Source organism: Gavia stellata, chromosome 4 (assembly GCF_030936135.1).
Source record: "Gavia stellata isolate bGavSte3 chromosome 4, bGavSte3.hap2, whole genome shotgun sequence".
Taxonomy (NCBI): Eukaryota; Metazoa; Chordata; class Aves; order Gaviiformes; family Gaviidae; genus Gavia; species Gavia stellata.
The window spans coordinates 1468897-1488751 of NC_082597.1; the positions used below are offsets into that span (position 1 = coordinate 1468897).

The following is a 19855-nucleotide window of genomic DNA, read 5'->3' on the forward strand; positions in this document are numbered from 1 at the left end:
GCCCCCAGCTCCGATCCACAGGCGAGCCATGGAGGGGTGAAGCCGTACGCTCGTTACCTCCCACCATCCCAGCCAGGGACGCTGCCCACCGGATCTGCCCGACAGTCCCACCTTCTCTCTGGGAAAGGGCCGCTCTCTTGGCGCGCCGAGACGATGTCCCAGCCTGCTAGAGCTTCCCCCAGCCCCACGGCGGGCAGGGGACACCCTGAAGCGCTCGCTCAGGCCTGATCTCGCTCTCGGGAGCATCTCCACGCTGCGGCTCCCAGAGCCAACGCAGCTTCCCCTCGCTTCTGATCCTTCCTTAGCCCAGCGGAAGAACCGAGCCGAGCAGGGGACACCTGACATCAGGCTGAGAGCGACCTCTTCGAGGAGTCGCATGATGGGGAGTTTCACGCGTACCTTTCCAATTACAGACGCAACTGCAGGGCTGCCACAACCTCCAGAGCATCAATCGGGCAGAGCTTAGCTCTTCCCCGCAGTTCAAAGGCTCTCTCTACTCCCCAAGGGTTTACGTAGGAATTCCCGAGGCCGCCGGCATTTACCGCGGCGCTTTCCCATGCCGGCAGCTGCCCACGAGACGCGCCTGCCTGCCGATGCGAACCGAGCGAGCGTTTTCCGATGACAGCTCCAAGCCCGGGATCGCAGCGACCCCACAAAGGCGTTGAGGGGGGGTTTTCTCATCAGCCTCCGTACCTGCGTGACGAGCGGCTGCAGCAGGGCGGCGGAGCCTTTGCCCACGCAGCGGACGGCGAAGCGCAGGCACCGGCAGCACCGCTCCACGATGCGGTTATCGGCACTGTGTTTGTTCAGGGTCTCCGACAGCACGGGCCAGATCTGAGCGCAGAACAGACCGAAGGGGTTAAAAGCTGAACCTGGGACACGGGGTACCCCGCCACAACACCACCCTCCTGTCCGAAAAACACCCCAAATCCCTGTACTGTCAGGCAGACGCCACTTGGGTCCTGAAAACAAGAAGCACCTGCGTTACGGGACGCGTAAATTAGCTTTACGTAGGAGCGAAGAGCTCGGAGCGGCTTAACAAACATTACAAGGGCAGGGAAATTAAAGCACCCGGGATATTTCCAGAGCCAGGTCCCCTTCCAGGGATTTGAAGACCCAAATCCCAACCCCAACACCGATCCCTGCTTCCAGGAGGGAAGGCGCTGCACCAGCAGCTCCTCTCTCCTGTGCCGCGCAGCCCCAGGCAGAGGTGCCGTCGGACACATGGGTCTGCCCGGCAGCTGGGGATGGCAGCCGAACCAATGGCTCGGAATGACACCCCCATCAATCCCCCCCGCAGAGATTCCTTCCCCAAATCCGGACCCACTGGCACTTACTTCCTGAATGACTTTTTGGCACGGATGGATCTGTCCATTTTCTACAATGGGGTTGGTGTGTCTGTGAAAAGCAGCAAAGGGTTAATGGAATTTTTTTCTAAACAGTTGGATTTGTGTTTAAATCCGAGGAAATGGGTCGGAGCCGCCAGCGCCCGCCGAGGCTGCGGGAAGGAGACCAGAAACTGGCTCAGAGGGGCTGGAGAGCCCTGAACTGGGTGAAGAAGCAGCTTCCAGCCCGTTCCTCTCGGGGCTGGGGGAAACAAGCCGCAACTGATTTGGTTTTAAGTCTCCGGGTGAGCAGCTTCGACTGGCGAGCTCACCAACGCCGTGCAGAGGCTGTCCCAGCCCCTCCTGCCTTACCGAAATATGACAGCGAGTCGATCCAGGGGCACAGTAGGGTCTGAGGAGAGGCCATTGCTTGGCTCCTGAGAGAGCAGCTAGAAAACAAGGGAAAACGACGGGATTTCAGGACCGCAGGCAGCCCCGTTCCCAGCGAAGACTGAATAAACGCTGCCCGGATGCCAGACCCCACCAGCAGCTCTTTCACATCCCCTTCGGGCCAAAGCGGAGCAGACATCTCCGCAAACCTTGCCTAGGACCTAGGCAGCTCCTAGCCTCAGCCACACCACATAGGTTACTCTGAAAGCTCCGAGCGGCTTCTCCTTTTGTCTCCTCCGCACTCAGAGCCTACTCAAAGGGGTCTGAGGGAGGAGGGAGCAGGGTCCGAGGTGGAAGAGAAGCCCACCAACGGGTTGGAGCTGCTAGGAGCGGGCAGTGTTGGCAGGAGGAGCTCTCAAGAACCACTCTTGTGCAGCTACAGGTCATCCTGAAAAAACAGAGGACGTGCACGTCCCCTTCTTGAGGCTTCCCTCCCTCTTCCTGCCATCCTCGGAGATTTCTACTCTCCGTTATCCTGGATCTGCATGGTAAGGTCACTAGGGCCACCATGATCTTTTGGGGCCACGTGCCCCACAGGGAAGTCGAGTTCCCTTGTTCTCCATCCCGGAGACGCGGGGTGAAAGCTGCCTGCTGCATTCGAGGTATGTTCAGGAAGGTTCTTTGGCTCCCGGCACATAAACTCATTTCTAGGGACCGTTTTCTTCCCGTGTAACCCATCACACGCTCCACCAGCTAGGTGTTTCTCAGCCAGGAGAGAGTTCGGGACAAGTACGGTCTCGGTCCTGGACTCCTCATACACCCCTGGCTTTGAGGACACACAAATCACCGCAGCAGATCAAGCCACCGGGCAAAGACGGAGCCAGGGCAGCTCGATGGCCTCCGATCTATCCCAATCCGAACCAGTGACGGACAAGGAATACGTTAACACAGCTCCGACCGGGACGTACCTTCTTCAGCGCCATCACTTGTACGGCACAGAGTTCGCTGAGGCATTCCGCTATCTTCTCCAAGGGGAGCCTGGCGAGGACCAAGGCTGTCCCTGAAAGGCAAGAGGAGACAGGCTCAGGAGCAGGAATGCAGCGTAGGAGTGCGGTCGATGAAACACAACACGAGCGAGGTTCCCAAACAGGCCCTGCCTGCGCGCAGGCAGGGAGAGGGAACGGCTCCGGGGCAAAGGCAGGGACTGCTTCCCGAGACTGGGAGGTGGTTCTCTGCAGCTTGAACCCGACCCTTTGGTTAAACCAGACACCGAAATGCTTTCTGCGGGGCGGGAAGGAGGAAGGAATGCCGGCATGTGGGAGTACAGGGATGACCTGAAGGCAGACGGACATCAGGAGCGAATCTGGGCACCCCGGCGTGTCCCCGCAACGTCCTCGCCCCTGCCCGGCAGCACCAGGAGGTCCGAGGAAGTTTCTTTCGACCCACAGCTAAGGCATTTCAGGGCTCCCACGGAAATGAAATACGAAGACGAGCGCTTGAGCCGCTCCCCGCTGCCACATCACAGCATCCCACTCCAAGGCAGGAGGAGAACACACACACCTCACGTCAGAGCTGCCAGCAGACCACAGGGCTGGGGCTGACGACAACACCGGGAGGAAAAAATTCTCCCCGGCTCATGTATTCGTGGCGTTGTTTTAAAGAAGGAGGAGAAAATACTTTGTGGCAGGGAGAGGAGCACCTCGGAAGCGTGGCTCACGCTGCTTGCATCGGTATGCGAGCGCAAACAAGTGAAAAAACCACGAGTTTTGTCTCTTTAGTCGCACACCCTGACTGTAGAGCCGTGGTAAGGCTCCCTTTGCACAAGCTCCAGAGCTGCTCCGTTTCTAAAGGTTTCAGAAGCACCCGAATCCATCGGGAATCTCTGAGGCCCGGACACGAGTCCTGCACCTCCCCGAAACCAGCCGTGGTTGAAGAGGCAGACGATGCCCAACAGCCTAGTGAGAAGCGAATGCTCCAACCGCAGGCTGGAGTTGAAAAACCACATTCTTGTGCCCAAACTGCCTCAAAAATGACAAATATCTGCAATTTTCCACCGCATGCGTAGAGCAGCCGATTCCCACGTGCTCAGATATAGCAGTAACCCGTCGCTAACTTGGCTGTGAGCATTTTGAATGTTTTCTTCCTGCATTTCAAGTTCTAAGCAGGGATGGAGATAGCTTATAAACCCATAGAGGATCTTTTTCTACCTCCTGCCCCACGCGAGCTCTTGAGGCGACTCTAAATGTGGACACGTGGAGTGTCTCAGGGCAAACCGAGAGACACTCTTGTCTAAGAAAAAAACCCATGTGAAAATGGGGTTGCAGCATCCGTGGTGAGTGACCCCCCCAAAAAAAAATCCACCGGCAGCTTTTCCATACGCACCCTTTAGGAGCCCCACAGCAGCCTCCGGAGAGAGCGTGAAGGAGTCGAGGGAACGGGCTATCTCCAGCAGCCCGTTAAAGTGCTGAGCCATGTGGTCCCGGCATACCGAGCAGATATTGTGGATGGCTTTGGCCGCCGCCGAGGCCAGCCGCCTGTCGCACAGACCTTTCATCAAATAACCCAGCACGGGATCTACGGAGGAGAAAGCCGGGGTGAGGAGGGGTCCTGGGGACCGGGCTGGCCGCAGGGCAGAGCGGTGGCGTGTCCCGCGCCGGCGTGGCAGGAGGGACTCACCCAGGAATTGCGGGTTTCTGTCCACCACCTCGCTCATCTCTCCCACCAGCTCGATGCTGGTGTAGCGGACGGCGGTGTGCACCGTCTCGGGGAGGCGAACCACCCCCTCCAGCACCTCCACCAGGGTCGGGTTGTTCTCCCTGCGGGGGAAAAAGCAGCCAGCTTAGCTCCAAGGCGGCTCCTGGACCAATTCCACAGAGCATCTGGTTTTATTGAACCTGATCGACTCCCATGTCGCTTGGAATCAGCCAGGCAAACCCTGCAGCCGTGGCGTGCTGGATACCCGAGACGTGGGCTAGTGGGGGGCTCAGGGCTGTTGGAGCTGGGATCCAGATGCACAGCAGCCTCCAGCTTTAGTTTCTTCTGCTCTGTTTGGTAAATACCTCCAGTAAGAGCGCTCGTGGCACAAGAACAAAGCTAATTAATCCTCCAGGGACTGCAGAAAGCCAGAGAAGCCTGTTCCCAGTGTGGGAGGGTGCTACCGGGCAAGTCCCAGGCTCCCTGCAGCCCACGTCGGTGGCAGGGCTCCGGCTGGCTCGCCCGGCGGACGGCACCGTCTGCCCTCTCACGGCAAGAGCGGAGACAAGCTCGGTGGAGGCACGGGGCGAGCAAGAACCTCGTGGGACACGCTGGTGGGGAGCGGGCTCCCCCGTGCTCCAGCAGTGCAAGGCTGTGAGAGGCTGGCGCTCTCGGAAACAAAGCAGAAATAAAAACTGGAGATAAAAACCAGCAAGAGCAGCCTTGACATAGATAACGGGAGCCAGCGAGCGTATAGCAAACGCGGTGACTCCCCCAGGCTCCCGGGAAAGGGAGGCACGGCGCTCCCAGCCCGGCGAAGGCCAGCCGGGCTGTCCCGCGGCATCAGCGCGGCTGTCAGCACGCAGGAAGACTCACCGCGCTCTCACCGCCCTGGACATTAGCTGTCACCGCTTCCACTACCGCTAACCGGGGAGGAAAGGCGCTTCCAGAAAGCGATTTAACCTTCCCTAAAGATATCTGGGAAAAGGTGGCTCTTCCCACTCTGGATGCACAAGGATCCCAAACAAGCAGCCTAGGCAAAATGCTTTGCTTTCAGGAGATAAAGTAAGGGGAAACAAACCCTTATCCTATTTTACCAGGGCCGAACTCAAGTGTGTGGCATTAAAGTCCCCAGGCAGGCAGAGAGGAGACCCGAGAAGGTCCAACTGCTTCACGCAGTCCCAGCTCCGTCCTGGACCCGTATTCCTGGCCGGGAAGTGGAGACCTCAGTCCCTTGGGCTACAGAACTGCTCCGTCAGCAAGGGGTACCGCATTGCTGCGGTACAGACCATGTACGCTGAGGACTGCCTGAAATAAAGCGTGGTTTTTAAACGTTTCTGCCTGGGAAGAAAGCATGTTCCTAGGAGTATCCTTGGGATATTCTCGGTGTCTCTGCAAAACTCACTCGGAGGCAACTCCTGACCCCACAGCCCTTACAGACCCGAGCGGGATGGTCAACACTCACTGGTCGACGCTCTTAGCTATGGAGGCCATGATGAAGAGGACAGCTTCCGTCACCTCCCAGGGTGGATTCCCGTCCTTCAAAGTCGCATAAAGCTGCAAGAAAGAGAAGCAGTCACAAAAGAAGCTACAAACACAGCTCGTGGGCACGCGATCATGAATCCCACCCGGCGAGATCGCCACCCGCTCCTCACCTCCTCCGACACCTGAAATACCAGACTCCAGGGGTGGACCTGCAGAAAGCCCCATGTTCCACAGATCACCCCGTTATTTTGGGAGCAGAGTACCATTCCCCACCTAGCACCCCTCAACGTGAGACCTCCTGCTTCTCCCAGATCAGTCCCCACCACCTACTTCAAGACACGGTTGCCTCCTTGTGCACGGGGAGATGATGTGTGTCACCTCCCGCCCACCCCGAAGGCCACCAGGACTTGGCTACCTCCCCGCACAGCGACGGATGCGACTTTGCCTCGTGATGCTCCCGCAAACCCACCTGAGCAAAACACTCCACCGATCCCACCAGGAAGATCAGGTCTTTCACCAGGTCCGAGACCCGCATCCGGAACTCCCCAAAGTCATCCGTCTCCTCTGGGACGCCCTCCTAACAGAGATGAGGGAGAGCAAAAGGGTGAGAGCAGCTCAGAGAAATCTGGATTCCCATTCACCCATGGCTAGGACAAGACAAGCAATTCCATTTTAGAGGGGAGATCCATCATTCCTGCCCTCCTCTCCCCAGATCGAGCTACTGAAGGGGATCTGAAGGAGAACCGTGCACAAAGAGAACGCTAACAGCCTGGACACACGCTGTGTATTCCCGCTCCGACACGCAGATGAAGGGATGGAAATCAAGGGGATGAGGAGCAGAGGCAGAGACAGAAGAAGGATAAAGCAACCCAGACTTCAAGGAGGAAGACGACAGCACCGCAGCTAGCGAGTTGTGCAAGCTTTATTCCAGCAAAAACGCCCCCGAGCAGGGGACAACGCGTCTCTCCGCAGCTCTCAAAAGGGGAAACACCTGAGGGGAGGCGGGAGAGGGTCACCCCGCAGCAACTAGACACCAGAAAGCGCTCTTAGAACAAGAACCGACTTAATGAAAAGAGGTTTAAGACAGCAATTTTAATTACTCTCAATCCTCTCTCTGCAATTACTGCAACTGCAGAACTATGACCTGTAGAGCCCCACAGCTACAGAGAGCCGTCAGCTTGCGGCAGTGAGGGCGGACGCATCCGACCGTCCTGCTGCTTCCAGAGGAAAGAAAGCAACGGCAGCCTTACGTGGTCTGAGTCGAGCTGGCAGTGTCTGGCCAGAGCGTGGAGAAGGCGCTGGATGTAGGCTTTGAAGATGCTGTGGATGACCGCATCATCTGTCTTGTACAGGTGCTCCCCCAGTCTGTACCAGAAGTTAAATGAAATTTCTACCACCTGTTTAGAAAGAAAAAGTCAGCGTCTTATTAGCAACGGAACATTTTTTAACTCTGCTCTGCTGCTGCTCCCGACAGAGAAATCTTCTCTGGGGGGGTGCCTGCAGCGTGGGGGGGTACCACAGCTTTCCACCGGTGCCGCTTCGTCATGCGACGATGGAATGCGGACTGGTTCCCCCAGCTTCCCCGATCTCCTCCGCTGCTTGTCGCTTAGTAAAGGACTGGAAACCCACCGAGTTAATCTGAAAACCTGTCACCAGCCCTCAGAAGCAAAGCCTCTTCTCTGCAAAATTAACATTGAAGCGTAAGAACCATCTCTTGCTTCAAAGCGCGGCCATCACCACATTTCACGTCAGCCAAATCCGCCAGCGATAAGTTTTTACCTCCCTGGCCCTGATGCCATTCGTACCCTCCCTCTGCCCTTGCTCAGGCAGCAGGAGATGTTGGATTCCCAGCCTGTCCCAACAAGCTACGGGGCATTTTGCCGCTTGCAGGTACGCTGTCATCACCAGAGAGCCACGGCGGCGGAAGAGTTTGCCCGCTTAGAGCCGATCCTCGCCGCCTCTGCCCGTGCGTTGAACGGTCTGACCACCCTGATGGCCGGCTCGGGGTGCACACGGGCTTGGGCTGACGATGCGAGGGGGACAGCAACCCCGGAGAGGAGCAAACACCTCCAAGAGAGCAGCTCAGGCTGGAAGGGGACGTTGCTCCAAAGCCTACGGTCTCTTTATAAGCGCGGTTATTGCAGAAAAAAAGAGCGCAGATTTTTTTCAGGAGCAGCTGCAGAGCTTTGATTCCTCCTAAGCATTGCTGGCACAGGACAAGGTTGTGCCCAGGGGAGATTGAGCTTAACAGACCTGGAAAAGAGTCACCGAATCCCAAGGGAGCAGCACAGAGACCTGATGAAGCACAGCTACTCCGCAATTTCCGTGGCAAACAAGGCCCCGAGGGTTTCATCGCAGCAGCCATTGTTTCTTAGCTAAATCGCCTGTCGGTTCTCAGGTCTGAGGTACTTTCAGGCTCTGAAAGCTTCTGGAAAAGCCAGTCCTGGAGAGGGCACTGGCTCATTCACAGACACAGGTCTACGGGGCCGGATGGGATCCACCCGAGGGTGCTGAGGGAGCTGGCGGAGGTGCTCACCGAGCCACTTTCCACCATTTATCAGCAGTCCTGGCTGAGCGGGGAGGTGCCAGTGGACTGGAAGTTAGCAAATGTGACGCCCATCTACAGGAAGGGTCGGAAGGAGGATCCGGGGAACTACAGGCCTGTCAGCCTGACCTCGGTGCCGGGGAAGATTACGGAGAGGCTCATCTTGAGTGCCATCACGTGGCATGTGCAGGACAACCAGGCGATCAGGCCCAGTCAGCACAGGTTCATGAAAGGCAGGTCCTGCTTGACCAACCTGATCTTCTACGACGAGGTGACCCGCCTCGTGGATGAGGGAAAGGCTGTCGACGTTGTCTACCTGGACTTCAGTAAAGCCTTCGACACTGTCTCCTGGAGAAACTGACTGCTCATGGCTTGGACAGGCGCACTCTTCGCTGGGTAAAAAACTGGCTGGACGGCCGAGCCCAGAGAGTCGTGGGGAATTTAGCGAAATCCAGTTGGCGGCCGGTCACAAGCGGAGTCCCCCAGGGCTCAGTTTTGGGACCGGTCTTGTTTAATATATTTATTGATGATCTGGATGAGGGGATAGAGTGCTCCCTCAGCAAGTTTGCAGATGACACCAAGTTGGGCGGGAGTGTTGATCTGCTTGAGGGTAGGAAGGCTCTGCAGAGGGATCTGGACAGGCTGGATGGATGGGCTGAGGAACAATTGTATGAGGTTCAACAAGGCCAAGTGCCGGGTCCTGCACTTGGGTCACAACAACCCCAGGAAACGCTCCAGGCTTGGGGACGAGTGGCTGGAAAGCTGCCCTGCAGAAAAGGACCTGGGGGTGTTGGTCGACACCCGGCTGAATATGAGCCAGCAGTGTGCCCAGGTGGCCAAGAAGGCCAACGGCATCCTGGCCTGTATCAGAAATGGTGTGGCCAGCAGGAGTAGGGAGGTGATCGTGCCCCTGTACTCGGTGCTGGTGAGGCCACGCCTCGAATACTGTGTTGAGTTTTGGGCCCCTCACTCCAAGAAGGACATTGAGGTGCTGGAGCGTGTCCAGAGAAGGGCGACGAAGCTGGTGAGGGGTCTGGAGCACAAGTGATGAGGAGCGGCTGAGGGAGCTGGGGGTGTTCAGTCTGGAGAAGAGGAGGCTGAGGGGAGACCTCATCGCTCTCTGCAACTGCCTGAAAGGGGGTTGTGGTGAGGTGGGTGTTGGTCTCTTCTCCCAAGTGACGAGTGACAGGACAAGAGGAAATGGCCTCAAGTTGTGCTAGGGGAGGTTTAGGTTGGATATTAGGAAAAAATTCTTCACTGAAAGGGTTGTCAAGCGTTGGAAGAGGCTGCCCAGGGAGGTGGTGGAGTCACCATCCCTGGAGGTATTTGAAAGACGTGTAGATGTGGCGCTCAGGGACATGGTTTAGTGGTGGACTTGGCAGTGTCAGGTTAACAGTTGGACTCAATGATCTTAATGGTCTTTTCCAACCTAAACAATTCTATGATTCATTCCATAGCCACCTCCCATCCATCACTTCAGCGGCTGCATCCCTCTCCCAGTGGGACCTTAAACACGGAGGGAAGGAAGGGAGCGCACCCCAACAAAATCCCAGCTGGCACCTCCCTGCTTCCCGTGTCAGATTTAGCAGGACAACCCCTCTACGAAGGAATGTCCGTCCGCTGAACGCAGGCACCGGTCAGCCAAGGATCAGCTACTGGGATTTAATTAACAGTTTTAGAAGAATAAAAAGGGGCTTTAAAAGGAGACCGCATTTTAAATACAATGTTCTGTATTTAAGGGAGGACGGTCGGGGAGCTTTCATGCTTAACAGCATTTAACTTACTTGGAGGAGAAAGTTACCATGAGCTACGCTGCAATCCCTGCAAAGCTTAACTTCAGTTAAACACGTGGAAAGAAAATAACGGAGGCTTTCAGAGCTGTGCTCGCAGCCTCACACATCCAGGACGCCGGGAAAGGGAAGCTAAGCCAGATTTCTGCATCACGAACACAGAGCGGGCGTTTCAAGGCCAGCAGCACACAGGAACTGAAGACTCTACTCTGGACGAGTGAGATTTGGCGATAGGGGTGAGGAGAGGAACCCGGGTAAATCTCACTCACCTCGTACTGCGGGTGACCTGCGCATATCAGCAGCAGCTCCAGCGTCCGCAGGTCACCCAGCCCTTGGCCTGGCGTACAAACTATTTTATCTAGGAACGTCTCGCACAGCTCGGTGAAAACACGGCAATAATTGAGCACCCTGGTGAAGAAAAAAAAAAAACAACAGGGCACAAGTCAGAAGGATCTTCCACACGGGACCAGATATCCCAGTGCAGGAGAGATGTGGTCCGTGCAGGTAACGTGCCCTGGAGCTTCGTCTCATACCAAGAAATACTGACTTCTGCTTTAGCTTTCCGTCAGCAGTTGGGAAACACTTAAATAGGGGAACTTGGCTTTGCTCAGAAGTAGGCGAAAACACTGGGTTCCAATAAGCAAATCTTATGAAATTTTTGTATTACCCACAGCATCTGAGAAAACTTCTCCAAAACCGCAGCATCGAGCGACAAGGCAAAGGACATCTGCTACGGAACAGCTTGAGTCGAATTCAGCACCCGGAAGGTGCCACGTTTCAGAAGACAAATACACAAACCTACTTTAAAAATAAACCCAGGATGTCCCATTGCCTACCCGGGGGACAGCGCTGCGTAAAAACACAGCTGCTCTTAAGACAAAAGTGATTTAGGGGCTGAGCTGAACCACTACCTTTAAGATTGCAGAACCAGAGAGAACATCCTGGAGCCACAGCACGGTGTGGCGGAGCAAGCGTCAAACCAAGGACTGCTCCTCACCAATAAAACGACCTCAAATGAGGGATTTTGCGGGAAAGGTCCAAGATAAGCCGTTAGTCCCGGGTTTTGGTTTTAGTATTCCTGTTCTGGAGAGGGGTAGGAAGTCCTAAAGCAACATGCATCTAGAGATGTGCTGCAAACACACCCTAAAGCCCGTCTTAAAGCCAGAGGCGAGCCCCCCACGTGAGATTTCTTTTTCTATCCCAAAAAGCTTCACCCTTTACGCAACCCGCCAGCTCCGTGGCGTATCCCCGGGAGCAGATCAAACACGGCGAGATGTCGCCGGCGCCGTCAGCAGGGCCTTTATACAATACCTGGAAGCGTTTAGGGGAGACTATCTTCTCCGACGGAGGCTGGAGAACAGATGCTATTAACTATACCGTGCCCCAGCAATTCCTGAAGATGAAAGCTTTCAGTCACGGAACGAAGAGATGCTATGGCAGAGCCAATCTTACCAAGCAGAGGGGGTATTATAACAAAACTTTTACACGCCTGACAACCGAAGAGGAACTCTACCAGTGTCAAATGGAAGGATAAACGGGAACAGACGCTACTACCATTTTCAGTTTCCAAAGGGCTGACTTTGAGGAGTAACTACTCGTTTTGCTTGTGGCAATCTCGTTTAACGTGGCAGAGGCTTTGAATTTCTCTAAGCCAAAGGCGCCTACGTTATCTGGACTTCGCAGCCCAAGCTGAAAGGAGGGGAGGGAGGGGATGCCTGTTGAGTTCTCGAGCCTAAGACGTCTGAAAAGCCTCAGCAGCGAGCCAAGTGCCTCCAAGGAGCTGCAGGGCTGTCAGGGAGGAGGACTGAAAAGCAGACAGCTGGATTCTGGAAGGCGAAATGAGCAGAGATCAAGCGAGAATTGCCAGAAGCCAAACCAGTGCCAGACCCTGCCAAGGACAGTCACAAAACCAGCACAGGGTTTTGCAGCTGTAATAAATAGCGCGCTGAAGACGCCGACACGATGAAAGATTTGTGGCGCAGCTAAAACTCTGTGACTACGCGTTGGTTTTCAATACTGTGGCCGAACGTGAGGGGCGAAGGCAGGAGGAGCGAGGAAGCTATTTAGACACGAGGATCCGCTTCCCTCCAGGTGGAAGGAGCGGGGACTGGCTAACCACCATCCCAGGAGTCAAAAATCGGACCCCGGACATCTGTCCTACAGCTTCACTGCTGGCCTTGAGGTTTCCGTCGGTGGCAACACCTTGAAAAGCCACAAAACGGGCACGGATTTGGCAACGGGGACGGAGGGTCTGGCAAATGCAGGCCAATAAATCTGCCCTCAGTAGCACGAGGAATTTCTTATATAGTTTTCCAAATACATGGAATTTGGAGGGAAATGGGCTAAAGACAACAGGGGGTTACCAAAAATAGATTGGACCCACCGTACTCTTCTCAGCAATGTTTTCAAAGAGGAGAAATGGGACAGAGCACGAGATCACGGTGTCACACAGAAGCTGATAAACTGGACAAGGCACAGTTGAGGGAAGGGATGAGCAGTTGGCTAGCGGGGTGATTAGCAGGCTGTGTCAAAGAGGAAATACCAGTTTGGTGCTAGGGAGGTTCCGGATCAATCTCACAACTGATCTTGTCTACGTTCATTAGCGACAGCCACATAAAACAGGAAGAACGAGCACTAACGGTGTAATACACCAGTGTGATACAGCTGGGATGCAGTATCTGTGCAGAAGAAGAATGAAACCCATCTGAATTTGAACGGGAAAAAGTTGTCCACTTCTGACAATGTGTGGATGGACTCACCAGTCACAGGATGACCATGTTTGGTCTCTTCTCCCATGCAACTAGCGACAGGACAAGAGGAAATGGCCTCAAGTTGCGCCAGGGGAGGTTTAGGCTGGATATTAGGAAAAATTTCTTTACGGAGAGAGTGGTGAAACACTGGAATAAGCTGCCCAGGGAAGTGGTGGAGTCACTATCCCTGGAGGTGTTCAAGGAACGTGTGGACGTGGCACTGTGGGACATGGTTTAATGGGCATGGTGGTGTTGGGTTGGTGGTTGGACTTGATGATCTTACAGGTCTTTTCCAACCTTAGTGATTCTGTGATAACACCGACGCCACGAGGTCACGAGAAAGGCGTTGCCTGTACACAGGGATGCCACCATGCCAACCCACAGGAGCCAGATCCCTCCTGGAGCAGGAGGTACCTCTCAAGCCCTTGTGCTCAAGGAAGCCAAATTCAGAATGGGAGCGCTAAAGATCAGCCAGGGAAAAGAAAGCCGTCTCCCAGGACTGAAAGAGCTGGGCTTGTTTACTCAAACTCGAGGCTGGCTGCTTCCTACCTACAAATGCACCCGGGAATACGCACCAGCTGGGGAGCTATTCAAGTTAAGACAATGTTGGCAAAAGAGAATAGGCATGAACTGGCCTAGAATCAACTGAGGCTGGAGATCAGAGGGTTTCCAGTCACAGCAGCAACGTTTTGTAGCAGCCAACGGGCGTGAAGCACTGGTTTCAACGTGCTTAATCAAGGTACGAAGGCTACAGTTTTTCTGAGCCAAGAATGATGGGCTGATGACCCAACCGGCACATCCAGTCCTCTTTCCACAGGGAACAGCCGAGCCAGGTACGGACTTTTGTAGACAGGAGGCAGTAGGAGCAACAGGTCCCTTCTAAACCCTACTTTAAGGCTGGCAACGCATCAGCTGCGCCTCAAGATACTTCCCTGGTGCTTTGCCCGCTGCAAGGAAGACCAAGCATCCCAGCAAGCCGAGCCTGGTGACAGTCTCGTTCTCTGCCGAAGCCTGAGCTGAGCGCCCACGCCTGAGCACAAATTGGTGCACCAAGGGCGAGGAAGTCATTTGCTCGCTTGTCTTCGTTCAACAAATATATATTTGCATAAGAGACTTACGAGCGCCGCACGCAAACGCCGTGGATTCCAAAAATAACCGCGGACAGACACCGTGACAGTTAATTGCTGTACCTCTCCTTCCTTTCCGGGCACAGTCACGGCTGCAAGTTCACTTACTTGTCTAGGTCCTCGCGTGCTACAGCCATGTGATAGGCACTCTCAAGAGTGAGGACGCCCTGGAAAAGCTGTAAGGCCAAGGGAAGGTTCGTCTCCACGTTCTCGATGGCGTAGAGGGCTGAGCACACGCAGTCCGAAGCGGCTTCGTGGAGGTTTGATGACGTCTTGTCTTGTTGCTGCAAGAAAGAAGAAGCAGAAGAGCGCGGTGATTATATATGAAATGAGATGGGAATGGAAAAACTGGTCTTCTGTTGTTCCTGAAATACTTTGTAGAGCTTCCACATAGCCACAGCTCCCAACAACCCACTCCTACCAGCCCCGCAAAGCTGTGCTGCTTTACCACCCCGAACACTTGAGATCAAAACTGACCCGCCCCGAAGGGACCCCACCGAGTCTTACTCGGGAGAGGCAAACACAGGAGGAAAATCACCAACCGAAATCCACGGCAGTTCAGAAGGAAACGAAACATTGTGCTGCTCATTACCCTGGCTGGGTGATAGAACCATAGAATCTCTCAAGTTGGAAGGGACCCATAAGGATCAGAGTCCTCGGTGAGGATGGAGACGAGGTTTCTCGCAAGCACATGCGAAATATTTATCATTGTGATGGTCTGGGGGCGAATAAGTGGATTTCAGGTCCCGCCTGGTAGACGTTTATAGCGATTGTGCGAGGCTGATTTAACAGGCGCTTTAATGGCTCCCCTGAGCCCTGATTAATTAAGGAGGGAGACAAGACTGGCATACTAAGGAGGAGGAGAGAGCAAAGAGCGAAGCGCGGAGAGGAAACAAAGAGGCAGTAACTCTGTGCGTCCTTTCACATGAGATCTCAACACATTTGGAAAACAATTCATGGTCCCACGTGAAGGCGGAAGGAGGGCGGGGGGGGGAGGAAAAACCCTCGATTTAAAAGTGATGTGAACACAATAAAAAGGCTGGTGAGCCAAACGCGCTGTCCTGGAGGAGATGGGTTTCTGCTGCAGCACCGCTCGGGAACTGCGTCCCTGCACGAATATTGTCTATTCCTTCTCCCGCTGACCGGGAGCCCTCACCTGCATTTGTCATTAATTGAATCGGCACCACGGAACAGATGCAAATGAGGGATCCTGTTTAACAACAGGAGGAGGAATAGACAATTCCTGCGCTGGGTCACAGGTCCGGGCAGTGCCGCAGCAGAAACCTCTGTCCTCCGGGAATTCCTCCTTTCTGTTTGTTCAGTTCATCGCCCTCCCTGTCGCAGTGACGCGCGATTCTCCTAACCTCCCTGTTTCATTGGCCTCTTCCGCTCTCCCGCATTCAGACAGGACAAAAAAACCCCCAAGAAACACAGCAACAACAAAACCCAACCCCTTCAGGAGTTAATTTTCCAAGGTGAAAACGTCAGAAAAGGAATAAAATATGATTTTACTGAAAAACTGAAAATAAAAACCAATACTGATTTTAGGGTTAAGCAAATGCAGTTTCTCCAAGGAGGAATAGAGACAACTTTTCAAGCCAAAATTAACCAATACTCAAACCTATGAGAATGGCAAACTTCAACAACGCGCTGAACAAATGTATTTTGCTCAGAGCCCCATAAAACAATTTGGTTTGGAGCAAGGACCAAGCGTAACGTGTTTCAGGCCAAAACTCTCCCTTTTATCATCTAAGTACGCTCAAAAGTACACCCAGCACCTACTTCGGCAGCAGTGGCAACCCACGGTAATGGCTAGAAACAGTCATTTCTCAGACGTTCAATCTTCTATTCTGCTCTGAATGTTTTGCAACCATCACAGAAAAACAGAACTGGGCTCCTGCTTGAGCTAGACAAGATATCCGCTTAATACAGGCTCCAAAATTGATGATTAGTACAGTAGGAATAAGGAGAACAGATATAAATAGAAGATTAAATAGTCTTTGAACTTTTTTCTTGATGTACTGTCTGCTGGCGAGTGTCGTAACGAGTTTATGGAGACGAAAGGATCACTCGTGGCAATGTAGCAGGAAGGTTCCTGCGACCCAAGACCTCTGTCTCTGCGGCAGCCCGAGACGGTGAGCTCCGCTCTCCCCCGCCGCCCTCTGTCCGGCCAGCTCCGCAGGAAAAGCCACGATTCCCAAGCGGTGCGGGGAGAAGGTGGATCATGGGCACCACTTAGCAGGAATGCTCTCGTGGGGGACAGCTGAGCCAGATGGCTGAGAAGGGCTTCAGTAAAACCAGGCAAGGGCATCTGCTCAGGAGAGATTTCGGAGTCTTGCGTGCCTGCCCAAGAGCAGGGAACGGTGCTCACCTCTGAACACCTATTCTCTGGGTCAAAAGAGAAGGCGGGCAGGAAAGAATCATCCTGAAAGAGCTGCAGAGCCTCTTTCCTCCACACAAATAAACAAAAAACGCACACGTGCTTTTTTGTTTACTTCTGAAAGCTCTGCCAGTACTTTCTGTCCATCAGTCTTGTCCCCACATCACAAATCCTGAACTAAGGGCCAAGCACACAGGCAGAGGAAACCCCTAAGTGTATTTCTGTTTGCACTCTTGAGAGATTAGCCAATATTAGGTGTTACCTATGCGCTGTCTTCTAAGCCTCCCAGGGCTATCAGGAGGCAGGGAAGACCTGTGGGAACTCGCAGCGGCAGCCAGACGACGACTCTTGCTCTGCCGCTCTCCGACTGTCCTCCAAGGCGGACAACCGGTACAAAAGGAAGATCATCGCGTCAGGCAGCACAGAGCTGTTACTACGCACAGAGAGCTTGCTCTTCCTCGCCTGCTAGCGGAGAGGGACAGCGCACTCTAAGGACCTGATCAAGGTAAGGACCAGAGGGTTCCTACTCGGGAGAGGAGGGATGAAACTCGCCTCCCACACCTGCACAGCGCACGTGGAAAAGCAGCGTCACTCCTCAGACACTCTCGGATTTAAAAGTGACACCATCCTGGTACCCAAGGCCCACCACCACCTCATTTCCCAAGAGAAATACTCACCAGCACCTCGAAGAGGAGTGACAGTAACTTGCTGTTTGCCATGAAGGTGCTGTCCAGGACACCCAGGTTGAACCAGCTCCCCAAGCACCGGAAGATTTTGATGAGCATCTTCTCATCATTGCCTGCTTTCTCCACGCACGTCATCTACGGCAGGACAAGGAAGAACCGCTTAGGATCCCAACTCCCACGTGTAATTTCACAAGCAAGATAATAAATAACTTTTGGAAAACCATCCTGGAGTCTCTACAATTAGCATCAAGAAGTCCCCCATGAATCCTGGCAAGATACAGGGGGCCTGGGACAGTCAGGAGTGATCCCTCCGAGAGGCACGCACAACTTTCAGCGATCAAGCAGCAGTGTTGTACCTACGTGGAAGCAGCACTCTGACCAGAAGACACCTGAGGATGCCCACACCAGCAGAGAGGACTTCTGCCTCTACCTAGGGTGACCGCGTCCCCACGCTGGTTTTGTAACCAGGATCATGACAGTTCTGCAAACGTCCTCTCAAGAGCATGTGGACTTTGAGAGGATGCTCAAAGTCCACATGAAGCACGTTCAAGAAAGCAGAGTGCTTCCAACATCCCCATCCCCGAGTGAAGTAGCCCTGGACTTGATGAGATGTAGGGGCAGAGCCAAAAACCTCTCAGTCAACTTCGGCTGCTGTTACAGAAGTGAGAAAAGCAGTTTGGGAGTGTTTTCATTCATTCCCAGCCCATCAGTTTTCTGCAGAATCCTGTCTCAGGCCAGTGGAGCACGGACACGGACAATTTCATATGCGATAAAACCCTACACTCACTCAAATCTCCATTTAATATTCCTCAGCACAAAACCACCTCTGCTGAAGAGAAGATCGGCCCTGAGGGTCATAGCTACCCCGAAAGCCAACCTGAGGACAGTCCGAACGCACCATCGCAGTGTCAGGGACGGGATGTGGGTCTGGCAGTGATGGCCAATGCTTCTGCTGCACAACAGCACCTAACAGCAGCCCTCACCAAGACCTAACACCAAAGGAAGCCCTGACCTCGCCAGGCTGAGGGAAAGGAAGAATAGGTGGACAGGCAGACCTGGAGAAGGATCCTGGACTCCCTTCTCCCAGAAGGGAGCATAGACTGGTCAAGCAAACCTGCACGCAAAACCTTCCGGAGACCCTCACTTGACACTTCAATCCTGAAGGCAGAATATTGTACTTCATCACAATCCCTGTACAATTTTTTAAAACCGCATTTTGTAACTCAAAAAAAGTGAATTTAGCGTTTAAATCCTACACAGAAAATTTAATTTTGCTCTTCAGGCAGGTGGTTTAAAACGCCCGTGCCGGCATTTACCAAGAAAGCCCCAGGCAGATGCAGAAGAAGTCTGAGCAGAAAGTCTTACGACAGGGCTATGACCCTTGGCGATCCAACACCGGCGCCTTGCATCATCTCCGGTACGGCTGCGAGCAGCCGGAGCGAGGTGATGTTGCCTGTCTCACCGATGTGACAGCCAGACTTCTCTGAGACGTCCTAGGAAGAACGCTGAAGGCTGGAGATTGCTCGGAGGGATGGCACGGTGCAGGGATTCGAGGAAGGTGAAAAGAGTTTCAGAAGTGAGCAAGGACTTGTTCAAAGACAACTAAGCCTATGGAAAAAGTGGAACCGGGCTCCCCTAACGGCTGTGGTGGTAATGGCATGGACCTCTGCCGGGATAAATACAGCTTAAGGGGGGAAGAGAGTCTCCTCAAGCAAGACCTGAGTTGCTATTGAGCAGAGGACACAGCTCAACTCTGTGTCCTGACACATAGGACGAGAGGAAACGGCCCCAAGTTGCGCCAGGGGAGGTTTAGATTGGATATTAGGAAAAACTTCTTCACCGAAAGGGTTGTCAAACACTGGAAGAGGCTGCCCAGGGAAGGGGTTGAGTCCCCATCTCTGGAGGTATTTAAAAGACGCGTGGATGAGGCGCTCGGGGACATGGTTTAGCGGTGGACTTGGCAGTGTCAGGTTTACAGTTGGACTTGATGATCTTAAAGGTCTTTTCCAACCTAAACGATTCTATGATTCTACAATCCTTGATTGTCACGATCCCCCTTCCTTCAGAGTCACCGGACTAACTCTGGAAAAAGAATCCTCCTTCCCAGGCCTCCACAGGAAGAGCCAAAACCAGACATTACACAAACGTGAAACATCCACCAGCAGTATCTGCCACGCTCGTATCTATTCCAGACGCTCTCTGTGGCTTTCTTAACCGCAGACCCACAAAAAGCAGTGCGGAAAGAGAACGGGGACCTTCTGCAAAGGTTTCAGGTCAGATGCAAACTTAAACTGAGCCCTCCTTGGCTCTACTCTGCCCTTTTCTCCTAATTAAACGAAGGAAAACTGCTGGGGGTTGAGTTTGTGTTGGGTCCCGTCAGAGAAGGGGATTCAGAGAGGGAAGGGATATCGGGGAGGGCCTGCAGCTCACATTGGAGAGGCAGGAGGGGATAAATGAAATGGCAGGTTACACGAGTCTGGAGGAAGAGGAAGCGATGCACTGCAAGAAGAGAGGCTTCTCTGGGCAAAGAATCAAATCCCAGGGAAGGCATCCCCCTTCTCTCTGGCCCCCGAGAGCAAGCCCAGAGCCCTCCGCCTATTTCTGCGCAGCACAGTACCGGGGACGTGCAAAGACGCTGCACGCCAGAGCTAGAACAGACATGGAGAAGTATTGACGGAGGAGA

The 19855-nt window shown here is 53.9% G+C and overlaps 1 protein-coding gene across 1 annotated transcript in view; it reads right to left on the bottom strand.

The window, feature by feature from the left end:
• Nucleotides 1-19855, bottom strand: part of TNPO3 (transportin 3) — a 43702-nt gene that overhangs the window by 3898 nt on the left and 19949 nt on the right. The window contains exons 5-16 of the mRNA XM_059815961.1: nt 17164-17307; nt 14215-14390; nt 10499-10637; nt 7145-7291; nt 6364-6471; nt 5875-5966; nt 4392-4531; nt 4098-4289; nt 2684-2775; nt 1698-1774; nt 1338-1398; nt 694-834 (exon numbers count right to left, since the gene is read on the bottom strand). Of these exons, the coding sequence (XP_059671944.1) occupies nt 694-834; nt 1338-1398; nt 1698-1774; nt 2684-2775; nt 4098-4289; nt 4392-4531; nt 5875-5966; nt 6364-6471; nt 7145-7291; nt 10499-10637; nt 14215-14390; nt 17164-17307 (1509 nt within the window). The remainder of the gene's footprint in view (nt 1-693; nt 835-1337; nt 1399-1697; nt 1775-2683; nt 2776-4097; nt 4290-4391; nt 4532-5874; nt 5967-6363; nt 6472-7144; nt 7292-10498; nt 10638-14214; nt 14391-17163; nt 17308-19855) is intronic.